The 12,743-nt window shown below is 39.8% G+C and overlaps 1 protein-coding gene across 2 annotated transcripts in view; it reads right to left on the bottom strand.

Annotated features, from left to right (window-relative positions):
• Positions 1 to 9,051, bottom strand: part of SLC44A5 (solute carrier family 44 member 5) — a 162,250-nt gene extending 153,199 nt beyond the window's left edge. For both annotated transcript variants that reach the window (XM_070941259.1, XM_070941260.1), the window contains exon 1: positions 8,813 to 9,051. In XM_070941259.1, the coding sequence (XP_070797360.1) occupies positions 8,813 to 8,849 (37 nt within the window). In that variant the 5' untranslated portion in view covers positions 8,850 to 9,051. The remainder of the gene's footprint in view (positions 1 to 8,812) is intronic.
• Between the last annotated feature and the right edge of the window lie 3,692 nt (positions 9,052 to 12,743).

Raw genomic sequence — 12,743 nt, 5'->3', positions numbered from 1 at the left:
TCTGCAATAAAAGTATTTCATGGCGACTGTGTCCTTGAATCTTTCTCTGTGTACCTTCTAGTCCAAGTATCTGGCCTGTTTAGAATGACAATTCTGTTCCTAATTATTGCAACTCTACTTTTTAATGCTGTGATTTTCTGAATCTTACTGTCACAGAATTTTTTTTTTGTACCTTACTGTGGATATATCATCAAATTTACATAGGTAGACATTGTAAACTTTGGCTATGAGTCAATGTATTGAAAACAAGTGTACATAAATTAAATAATTAATTCTGACAGGGCCCGTCTACTGTCAGAATTACAACTAAAACTCTTGTTCCTATAAACTTTAAGTGCATCATAGGGCATTTTTGACCCATAGTATATCAAATGGGCTAATTTATAGAATGTATCCAAAATCTGGGATCCATGATGTTTGATGTAATTTGAAAAATTTCATAAAACATTTTATGACATAAAAAAAATCATAAAACAGTTTATGATATAATACAAAATGCCATAAAACATTTCCTATGCTGATGTTTGACTGTGCTATACAATTCTACACGGGCTATTTTCAAGGTAAATATATCTCTGAAGGTATCCCAACTTTTTTGATGAATGAAGTGCATTAGAAGCTCTATCACTGTTGAAGGCATTGAGGAATCTGGTAAGGATGTATCTCTGAAAGCATAACCGGTTCACAGATTGGCTAGTATTAGATATAGGCCTCAAAGCAAGTTGTAAGACTGCAGAATAGCAAACACATTCTCTAAAGACTTGGAATTTGTATAGATAATTTTATCCCTGATTACTTCTGATGGATTGATTAAAAAATAAAGGCCAAGAATCATATCATCACTCTTGCTGCATGATTCAAGAGAATTTTTGAACTGACAATTGTTACTTTCAGTCTTTCCTCTTTTTCATATAAGATCTTTATTTTTAAGTTCTCTAAAGTTAAATGTATTGCAGAAATGTTTCATATCCCAGCTGATTTTTTAAAAATGGATAAGTGATCCTTTCAAGTGCCTATTAATAATACCAAATGTAAAAATTAGTTTTATGGTCAAACTATTGAGAGAAAAGAGGAATCCACAAGCTCTTTTGCACTCCTAAAACCTCAATGAAACAATCCTTTTTCATCTTTATTTTATAATAGAGAACTGAAGCTAAGAGTATGACTAGCTTGCAATAATTTGCAGCTGGGACTTGTACACAGAACTCCATGTTCAGTTCCAATAGTCCTTCTATTGATCTAAAATTGTTCACAATAGACTTCTTAACAAAAAACTGAATAGCTATTTAAAAAATCTTCCCCTTAAAATAGATTCTACTGTAAAAGCACTTTATGATATGTTTTAAATACCAACTAAATATACTGTGCAGATGTCCATGGCACCATTTATACTACCAATTAAAACAAACATCCATCTCATGGTAGAACTTTCCTTAATGGCATAAGAATATAAAAATAGCACTTGATAGCACTATTTTGTAAAAAAAATTCAACCAGCTGCAAAAAAACAAAAAATCACTATAATTTACATTTCTTTCAGTTAAGGAATTAAAGTTAGCTAAATGTGAATAAGTACTTATGAACATTTCAATCCTGTCTAAACTAATAACTGATTATATATTATCAGACATATTTGTACTATGTATTTAAGTACATAATTTCTGCCAAATGTTTCTTTTGTTACACAACTGCCAATAAGTCAATTTGATAATGCAGTTTTTGTCACAGTAAGCTTATTTCAAAAACCAGGTGCTAAATTGATTTATGGTAAATTTGAACCAATATAGTTTTATTACAATAGTTGAATAAATGAAGGTGGTTATAGACAGGCATCTAATTAGTTGTACTGTTCACCACTCATGTTTCCCTATGTAAATTTTTAAGAATACAAACCATTTTCTACAATGGAATAGTTGTTTTTTGTATCTTCTGCAAACATGCATTAGTTGTTTTCTGAAACCTCCAGAATATGTTATTAATTTCCAAAATATCAGGTAGTCCTCAACTTATGACCACAATTGGAATTAGAACTACTACTGCTAACCAATCTGGTCATTAAGTGAATCATCACATGACTACTCTCAATTTGACAAATGTGGCTATGTGGTTATTAAGTGAAACCAGTTTCCCTTATTGACTTTGCTTGTTGGAAGCCAGCTGGAAAAGTCACAAATGGCGATCATGTAACAGTAGGATGTGAAACCATTGTAAATACATGAAAATAACCAAGTTCACAAATCGCAATAACGTTTCTACTGGAACACTGCAACAGTTGTAAGTGTAAGAACTGGTCCTAAGTCACTTTTTTCAGTGCCATCATAAGTTCAAATAATTGCTATACGAATGGCTGCAAATCGAGGACTATCTGTTATAATAACGTATATAGGAAAAGTAATGTGAGAGATTTCATGTGATTGTATATATATCAATACCAATGTGCAATGCAAGGCATATTATTACACCAACAGAATATTCCTAGCAGTTGCAATGCTAATTGTTTAAAAACTTTGCTCTGTCAAAAGCATATTTTATTTTTACTGTAACTATCTCAAGTGGAAATTTTGTAGTACATTGCACAATTAAAAGATATTAAGGCACTGCAGTATGCAATGTTCATTCTGGATAAGAATTACATTTGAAGCATACATGTGTGTCTAAAATAAGCAATAGATCACAAATGAGAACATAACGGAAATCTTTACAAGTTTACAAAAGCTATTTGTGCATATCTTCTCAGATATCAATTGACTGCTTTGCATTCTAGATAGCAAGACAAGCACCAAATTAATGCTATCCAAAGAGTCAGCCAACAGTCACAGTAATAATTTGAGAAGGAAAGTCATTAGTTACAGCCAACAAAAAAATATGAATGGTTTAGCTGAAGCTCTGTGGCCTGTTTGCAACACAGCTCATTTCAATGACTATAAACAAATGAAAGAAATCAATAAATGTTGGTAATTAACAAATTATACAGAATGCTTCTTCTGAAAAGTAAAATATATTTCTGCTCTGCCTGTACCTTTCAGATTATCTATTTTAAAAATGCTACTATCATCTGTGGGAGGATCGCTCTCTGTACACTGACAGCTGCATCTAAAGTGTTGGGTGGGGGGGATAGACAATGTTAGATAATGGGTACAATATAGCTAGATTTGCAGTGCTGTCAAGCTTCTGCCAAGATTTTATTATTAGACACTTGGCTGAATCTACATTCTAAGCCTTTCTGTTCTGTGTCCAGAAACAATGAAAAGAAGATGACATATTTGTATAAAATTACACATTTCAATTTCTCTTATTATTCAGATTTATGTTAATAGATACTGAAGAAATTAGCTTTGCAGCACTTTAACAAAGCCAAAAGTTATTTCAGAGGACAGCAGGTGGCAACTTTAAGCAGTTTCAAACAGGTTTTGCAGCTGTGCCCAGACACAGTGTTTTTACCTTTGAATCTGAAATATGATGTACCCTCAGTGATTAGGTCAAGTGAGGCAAGTATCATTGGTTAGTTTGAATTTCCTTCCTTAGAGTTGATCATGTTCCATCAAGTCAGTATCAATTCATAGTGACCATATAGATCATTTTTTTCCATGAAGGTGTTCCTAATCTGGCCTTTAACAGATAGAATTGAAGTTGTTATTTTGGTTAGTTAGCAAAGGGTCTCAAATGCCAGACCTCTGAGTTACACATTAATCTGAGTTTTAAGAAAATGAAAAGAAAATTATTACTAATCATGGATAATGGTGCCTTTACCTCTGAAATATACGACAAGCAGTGCTTGGCAGATTGTCTTATTTTTCAGAGTTAGAGATTTTGACATCTATTTGCCGCAAGGATCAAAGCAAGATTAACTCCTCGTTTTACTTTGGAGAAATCTTCTCAGCGCTTTCTAACTTTCTTCCCCTTTAAGAGCTAGAAAACTACCTGTGAAATAGCATTTCAAATTGCTGCTTTTCAAATTTGCATATAACAAAAAGAGGCTGAAATAAAATTGCAAGATAAAACATAAAGTCATCCACTTACAGCTGAAATTGAATTTAATTATTTCAAGGAGACACTCTCAAGTAACTTGCATTATAACCCTATGGGAAGATTTCTAAGCATTAGCTAATTTATTTCTTCACTAGTTACTTCATAATAGTTCTTAGCATCCTGTCCTGGTAGTAGAATGGTATATCACAGTGATGGCTAGCCTTTTTGCTGTCACGTGCCAAAAGTGGGGGGAGCGCGGGGGGGGGGGTCGTGTGCGCGTGTGCCCATATCCATAATTCAATGTGCCCCGCGCATATGCGTGCAACCCCCCGCACTCCCCCTGCTTTTGGCACGGTGGGCCTGGTAGGCCCGTTTTTTCGCCCTCCCCAGGCTCCAAGAAGGCCAGAAACGGCCTATTTTCCGACTTCCGGTGGGACCAGAAATCCCATTTTTTGCCCTCCCCAGGCTCCAGAGGCTTTCTAGGAGCCTGGGGAGGGCCAAAACGGGCCTTCCCCACCCCCCCGGAGGCTGGAAACAGCCTGTTTGCCATTGGGTCTGGAAGGCCCAGAAATCAGATGCGCGCGCTGGAGCTGAGCTAGGGCAATGCTCACGTGCCCACCAATATGGCTCCGCATGCCACCTGTGGCACACGTGCCATAGTTCGCCATCATGGGTATATCATTTGGATTTAAGATATTTTGGCGTATTTCATGTCGATTCTGCCTTCCCCATTCTGTTATTCTTCAGTATGTTGGATAAGAAGTCTAAATATTTCCATTAGTCCCCACACCTGCTAAAGATCAAACTTAACAAAGGTATCCATGGAAGAGGCCAGAAAAATAAGATGGTAGCTTTGATTGTGTGATCAATGCTTTGCCCTGTTTTTATGTGTGCCACGCACATGGCACATGTAAAAAAAAAGAGTGGGGTTTCTGCCAGGCAGTCATCGACAGCATCTTTTTTCTTATCCAGCACACACTCATACACCCCTGAGACTAAAGAAAGCCGTGTCACAATTTCTAGAAGTAATCATATGAATTTGTTGCAGAAGAAGTGTAAATACATTGTGTCTTTAAAAACCAACGTTGTTATTATAGCATGAACCTTTATAGATTATAGGTACAGAGAAAAATGAATCAAAGGAAAGAATAGGAAAAGGAGAATCTAGAGGAAAACAAAACGTTGCTAAATGACAGAAGACTCATTAAATTGCTACACTTTTTAGTTGATTGATTTTCTTGTGAATCTACATGGCACAAACTGGTTGTTTGTATACCATATTATTTCAGTTGCTCCTAACAGAATTTTATGTACAAGGCAGGCTGTGTTTTGTGAGATGGGTTGCTATACAAATTTGGTGAATAAATAAATTTGATTAATAAATACACAGGAATATCCCATAGACTGGCCTCATCCTATAATAAACAGAAATTGCATGGTTTTTTTCATTCAAATGATAGGGAAGAAACAAAACTCAGTAGTTCAATCCCTGGTTATCCAGTTAAATGGTTAAAAAGTAATGAAAAATCTCCTACTAAAGAACTTAAGAAGCACTGTTTGTCAAAGTATGCACCAGTACAGGTAGTCCTCAATTTATGATCACAATTCAGCCCAAAATTTATGTTGCTCAGTGAGATAGTTGTTAAGCGAGTTCCCATTTTATGATCTTTCTTGACACAGTTGTTAAGTGAACCACTGCAGCTATTAAGTTAATACCATGATAAAGTGAATCTGTCTTCCCCATTGACTTTGCTTGTCAGAAGGTTGCAAAAGGTGGTCACATGTCCCTGAGATACAGCAACAGTCATAAATATGAACCAGTTGCCAAGTATCTGAATTCTGATAGCAATAGCAATAGCACTTAGACTTATATACTGCTTCACAGTGCTTTACAGCCCTCTCTAAGCTGTTTATAGAGGCAGAATATTGCCCCCAACAATCTGGGTCCTCATTTTACCAACCTTGGAAGGATGGAAGGATGGAAGGCTGAGTCAACCTTGAGCCTGGTGAGATTCGATTTGCCAAACTGCTGGCAGCCGGTGATCAGCAGAAGTAGCTTGCAGTACTGCACTCTAACCACTGTGCCACCATGGATCACATGATTATGAGGATCATGCAATGATCATAAGTGTGAAAGTTATGTCACTTTTTTCAGTGCCATTGTAATTTTGAATGTCACTAAATGAATGGTTGCAAGTTGAGGATTACCTGTAGTTTATTTATAACTGAGAGCCAGTTTTGTGTACTGGTAGTCCTTTATTTATTATTATATTTGAGCCGAAAATTTGTGTTGCTAAGCAAGAGAATTGTTAAGTGAGTTTTGCCCCATTTTATGACCTTTCTTGCCACAGTGAATTAAGTTGCCATTAGGTGAATCACTGCAGATGTTAAGTTAGTAACATGGTTGTTAAGTGAATCTGGCTTCCCCATTGACTTTGCTTGTCGGAGGGATGCAAAAGGTGATCACATGGCCTAGGACACTGCAACTATCATAAATAAATGCCAACTGCCATGTGTCTAAATTTTGATCACATAGGGGTGCTGCAATGGTCATACATATGAAAAATGGCCATAAGTCACTTTTTCAGTACCATTGCAACTTTGAATGGTCATTAAATGAATGGTTGTAAGTTGAGGACTACCTATAGCGGTAGTTAAGGCTCTGGACTAGACCTTAGGAGACTGTGAGCTCTAGTTTTCCCATATGTATGAATGCCCACTGAATAACTCTCTTTCAGCCCAACCCACCTTACAGAGTTGTAAAGAGAAAATAGGAGGTAGGTGGAAGGTTTACGCACACTGCCTTGAGTTGTAAAAATAATGGCAGGATAAAAATCAAATAAAAAACAATTCAATACAGGGTAGTATCTTATATTCATAAGACATATTTATATCCTTATGGAAAACCAAGCTCTTATTTGTATGCATTTCATGTACTTATTAAGAGCTCTTATGCAAAAAGAAGATTGCCCTATATCATAATATAGGACTCATAAAAATTTAGACACACCAAAATGGGCCATAAGAAGAAAACAAAGTGATAATATAAAAATATATCTATTTTAGCTTTTTTTTCCTCCCAGTATTGATCTCAAGACTTACACAGGCAACATTGTAGGTATTATTTGTAAGATGCTGTATGGTATGCACTCAAATAGCTGAAATATGCCTTGTCATTGTGAACAAAGAAGGATATGAACCATTGAGAAAACTCTGATAAAACAGTTGCTTCGCTTTCCCACCCCACCACCCCAAAGAAAAACTAGTAATGACTACTACATTTTTGTGGCTTCGTTTTCACTTTTGATATGCCAGAGATACCCATCCTACAATCGTCTTTAAAATCCATTGATCACTTTGAATATCTACAAATCCTGAGCATGGTTTAATATTTTTTTTATATCTACAAATCCTGAGCATGATTTAATTGTATCCTATATGGTCATTCCCATTGCAGTGACCCAGAATGTATTGTTTTCTGACTAAATCCAAATTTCAAAGCCGAACATAAATAGAAGATATCTGGCACAAAAGGGTTTTTGGTACTCAACTGAGGACAGAAGAAAACATTTTAACATCTAAATTGGGATTTTAAAGGCATGGTGTGGTACTCAAGAGGAGACCCATCTACCTTGCAAATTACACAGAGCATCCATCCATCTCTACCCTGCCTCTGAACTGCAAATGATAACAGGATGCCCACATGGACTCTAATATTACTGCATCCCAGCTTTTTACACCCATGTATTCCTCCCCTAATGAGCCCTTAAATAATGAGCAAAGAAGGCTAGCTGTTTGTCTGGACCCAGAAAAAGTGGCTGTGAATAACAACGGTTTATTTATCGCTTCTGCTTCCAGAACTCCTCTAAGATCTCTCAAGTCCCCGAAGAGCTGTTCCCAAACCCCACGTCCCTGATTCATTGCCTCTTTTTTCAAGAGTCACTCGAGTCCCCTCAGTCCCCATAACGCACAAATGCACCCCTTGCTTTTCCTGCCTAAAAGATTCTTGTCCCCCAACCCCCACCCCACCCCACCCTTTCATCTCCCTCACCTCCGCCCCCCGGATTTATTGCCCTCAACTCCTAGGTAGTAACATTCAACAGGAATAGTTTTTATCCAGTCAAAGCAAAGGGGGGCAGGCAAGCCTAGTCCCAGCCTGGCTTTTTGCTTGTTTATCTCGCGACCACCCACCCCAGAAGCGCTGCCCCGGAGGGGAAGGATCCCTCCATCCTCTTCAGCCAGCCAGCCGCTCCGCCTCACAGCCATCCCCTCTCCATCTCCAAAACCACCCCGTCTCAAGCCTTGTCCTCCCTGGCCCATGCCTGCCCAGTCCCCGGGGCCCCAACCGGCCAACAATTCCCAGGTCGCTCCCTCCCGGGAGAGGGAAACAAAGCGGCGCGGGTGCACCTGCCCCCCACCCCAGGGCTGCCTCCTCTTTCTCCTCAGCCGGCTGAGGAGAGGAATGGGCGAAACGCACCCGAGTTGTCCTCCTCCTCCTCCTCTCTGCCCCCCCTCGCCTCGCGCAGCCCGAGCCCCAACTTTCCGACCTCCTCAAGGACGCAGCAACAAGCCGCCTTGGCGGAAGAAGGGGGAACGGGGGCGGCCGGAACAGGGCTTCCCTCCCTTTGCTTTCTGTCTTCCCCCCTCCCCCGGCAAACAAAAAAATAAAAGACAAAAAAAAAAAAAAACTCCGGGAGCTGGATGCGCGGGTTGAAACAGGCCAAAAATATCCAACCAAGCCGCCCGGACTAGGTTGCGGGGCCGAGCGCGCCCCTCAGCCCGCGCTGCTGTGCTTTTTGCAAGCCGGCCACCTGCCTTCCTTTCCTCCTTCAGCCCGACTTACCGTAAGGAGAGACAGCGGCGTCCCCTTTCCTAGCCATGGTCCTCCGCCGCCTTCTGGGCTGACGGAGCTCGGAGCCAGGGCGCCTCTCCGCCCGCTGCTCAGCGTGCTCTTTGTTGCTGTAATGGCATGAGAGGCGGGCGGAGGGGTTGGGGAAGAACGGCGGCGAGGCGAGCAGCCGAGCCCCAGGTGCTTGTTTTTCTCCTCCTCCTCCTCCTCTTCTACTTCCTCCTCTCGCTGCACTTCTCTGGCGCCCCCGAGCGCCCCCCCCCACTCCGCAAGGCTCTCCCCTTTGTGCCTCCCGCTCTCCCGTTCAAGGCAGAAGAGCCGCTGCCGGAGAATAGCGAGGCGACCTCTCCGAGAGGTGGCAGCGGCGGCGACGCTGGCAGCCGCAGTTGCTAAAAAGCTCCCTCGGCCTTCGCAGGCATGCGGAGGAGGAGGAGGAGGGGGCACGTGGGACTGCCCCCCCCCGGCTTCGCCCCGCCCCTCGATCCGTATGCAGCAAGCCAGAACGCACCGACAGCCCGGGGAGGGCGCCACAAGCTCCGCCCCTCGCGCGGGGAGAGGCTGCCGAACTTCAGGCGGGAACGGAGACCAGAACTTCACTCCCCCACCCCCCTCTGCGGTAGCTTCGGGCTGGCTTGCAGGGTTGCCGGTGGGGATGGAAATCAAAGGCATCTTAATCCCGACGGCCTCCACTCACCCATCCACCCCTTCCTCCCTTCCGTTGGCGTCGTTTTCCGAAATTTAGGAAGGGAGGGAGGGAATTTCGATTGGACGCGTCGTGGTACGAATTTTCTTGCCTTTACGCGCCTTAGATTGCGCGCCGGTGTCTTGGAGTGAAATCCGTAATTTGGGGACAGATCGACGGTATTTTTCGGAAAGTGATCGGCAGCTTCTGGCCAATGCAAAACGAGCGGTCTTATCTGCGCCTTGGAAAATTGCCCGAGGAAAGTTTTCATTTCCACCCCTCTCCCGATTCCGGAGCTGTCCTTTGCCTCTCGTGCTGATATCCTGGTTTTTCTCTTTACACGAAGATTGCGTTGTTGAATTCTTCCATTTGCGGTCAAAAAGAGGCCTTGTCAAAATTCTATAAATGAGGTTCGATTCGTTGGGTGGCACTTACCTATTATTATTCAAAAAAAAAAAAGAGAAGTATTTCAGATTAAGCAAGGGAGGAGAGAATGATAGCAGTCTCATCTAGGTTTCAAGTGCCCTATCAGATAAAGTAAAGAAGCACTCTGGCAATTGAAAGGCTAACAAGTTTTGTTATGTGTGAAAGCTTTCTCTAGCCTGTGGAAAGTTTATGCCATAATAAATTGTCAGTTGACAAAGCTCAGTTTTGGAACTGGGCAAAACAATACTGAATTAAATGTTTAGTGTTACTTTTGAAGGTCTAAAATTGCCACCCTATTTTTTAGCATTAAAAACAAGACTATACACCTGGTGATATGAAAACACAATTGAAATGTTTGCAAATGCAACAGTAAAGCATGGTGAGGTAACAGTTGCTTCGGCCACATTTCATTACATTGGTGATTCTTTTATGTGAATTACAGCAAACTGCAAATAGTATTTCTATTTTCATTACTGAATGGTTGACTCCAATTGCCTACCTCAGGCAAGCAAATGTCACTGGATCTCTATGTATCAAATGCTCAATTCATCAAACTAGTATAAACTCATCCAAGTTGGGCTATGTTATATTTAGTATATTGGATATATAATACATCTCTTAGTGCATTTTTGTGTAAAGAAATGGTGCTTGCTTCCTTTGGACTTCTATACATTGAAATTCCTTTTTATTCTTCCTGGTGGAAACTCTGCATCCTTTATTCTTCTGAATATGTACATGTAAGGTTTTGTATCAATATATAGTAAATGAAAGAATTTCTACTATATGCAAAGGCATGTTCTTTTTGAAATCACCTGAATATTGCTATTTATTTAATTATGGTCAATATTATTCTTCTAAATATATTAAGGCATGTATAACAGTTATCATGTCTATTAAACAGAAGAAATGTCTGTTGATATATATTGTAAAATATACAGCATATTAGCTTCACTTGTGAGTTTAATTTCCTGCTAGAGTGCCCTCTACTGTTGCTCTACAATTTTATAATGAAGCTATTTTTAGCTAGATTTCATCCATAGATTAGATGAATTGTGGGACTATCTTTCATTTGACTTTGAAAATAGTTAGCTTCCTTTTATCTTATTGCCCTTAGCAATAATTACTTGGAGATTAATTTATACATGCATTCTTGCATGCTGAATTATATTTTTTAAAATACACAGTTCAGATGTCCAGCTTTCAAGAAATCTGTATCGATACGTTCAAAACAAAATAATTAACCAAATAAATTATCACCATGACCTAAGAAAACTGTTCAAAAGTTATTAATTTTAGAAGCACAGAAGAAAATTCTTCACATAAATCAAGCATAACATAGTGAAAGAACACATTTTTATTACATGAGCACCGTGTTTACCACGGTAGCATACTGTGTTCAAAATATAAGCCAGTTCGGGTGAGTTATTTATTGGTGTATATATACTTGGCAGTTGGATACAATCAGTTACTTTTTAATTGAAGAAAGTCTGCATTTACAGCGAAGGCATGAGAGCATTAATAACATCTTAAATGCCAGATGTTTACCAATCCTGAGATCACTTTGGGAAAGAAAACAGAAAGCAAGATTTCCCACCTTCCTTCCCAAAAAGAGTAATAATACCATAAAGTAAAGGTAAAGGTTCCCCTCTCACATATGTGCTAGTCGTTCCTGACTCTAGGGGGCAGTGCTCATCTCCGTTTCAAAGCCGAAGAGCCAGCACTGTCCGAAGACGTCTCCGGGGTCATGTAGCCAGCATGACTAAATGCCAAAGGGGCATAGAACGCTGTTACCTTCCCACCAAAGGTGGTCCCTATTTTTCTACTTGCCTTTTTTACATGCTTTCGAACTGCTAGGTTGGCAGAAGCTGGGACAAGTAACGGGAGTTCACCCCGTTATGCGTCACTAGGGATTCGAACCACTAAACTGCCAACCTTTTGATGGACAAGCTCAGCATCTTGGCCACTGAGCCACTGCATCCCTAATAATACCATAGCAGAATATAAAAATTAATTAATTAATCTTCCAGCACTCACTTTCAAGGACCAGATTTTGAAGCCTTGTATTATGATATTAGAGTTGTGAGAAAGAAGCGCTAGGCTTATCTGTGGGATGTATTCTCACTACTGGAACTATGGAGCTTTCAGGTTCCATAATGGTTACTATAAATCAGAAGTTGCTGAAGGAAGCAGCTGAGACATTATTATTGATATATACCTCAGTTTCATTCCTTGTGGCTATTTGGCTATGTTCTCTTTAGCCCTTACACATTGATTGGAGTACATATCGATGACAATAGCCTGGCCTTGAAAGCCACACTACAATATATTTCTTATATATCACACGTAAAAGCTTTAATCTTGCAGACTCTCCATTTCTTTCCAGCACAACTGCAAGGAGATTGGAAGCTTTTACTTCAATTTTCAGCTCATTATATCTGAACCCTGAGAGACCATGGTATGAACTATGATTTAATGGAAGAGGTCAATGTTAATAATTGTGCCTTGTTTCAATAAACCCATTCCCATTTTGGATATAATGAGAAACAATAAATTAGCGGGAAATAAGTTTTGGGCCTTCTCATTACTATGCAGCAGAGAAAGGAGGAAGAATTATCAATCATGTCTCATGCTCATAAAATGAAATTGTAGTTTAATGTCATATGGGAAGGAAGCAAATTTGGATTCTCCATTTTTAAGAAGGGTGAATAAAATAATGTCTACATAATCCTGTATAGTTTTCAAATTCTGAATACAAGTAAATAGTTTAGTGCATGTGTACAATAGCCTACTGTTGTTTTACTAGTGTAGTGGGATTCA

This window comes from Pituophis catenifer, unplaced genomic scaffold (genome assembly GCF_029215685.1).
Source record: "Pituophis catenifer annectens isolate HBS135680 unplaced genomic scaffold, rPitCat1.0.hap2 SCAF_3, whole genome shotgun sequence".
In the NCBI taxonomy this organism is placed as follows: domain Eukaryota; kingdom Metazoa; phylum Chordata; class Lepidosauria; order Squamata; family Colubridae; genus Pituophis; species Pituophis catenifer.
Note: the sequence above shows the minus strand (reverse complement) of the source record. Positions and strands in the feature narration are given on the sequence as shown.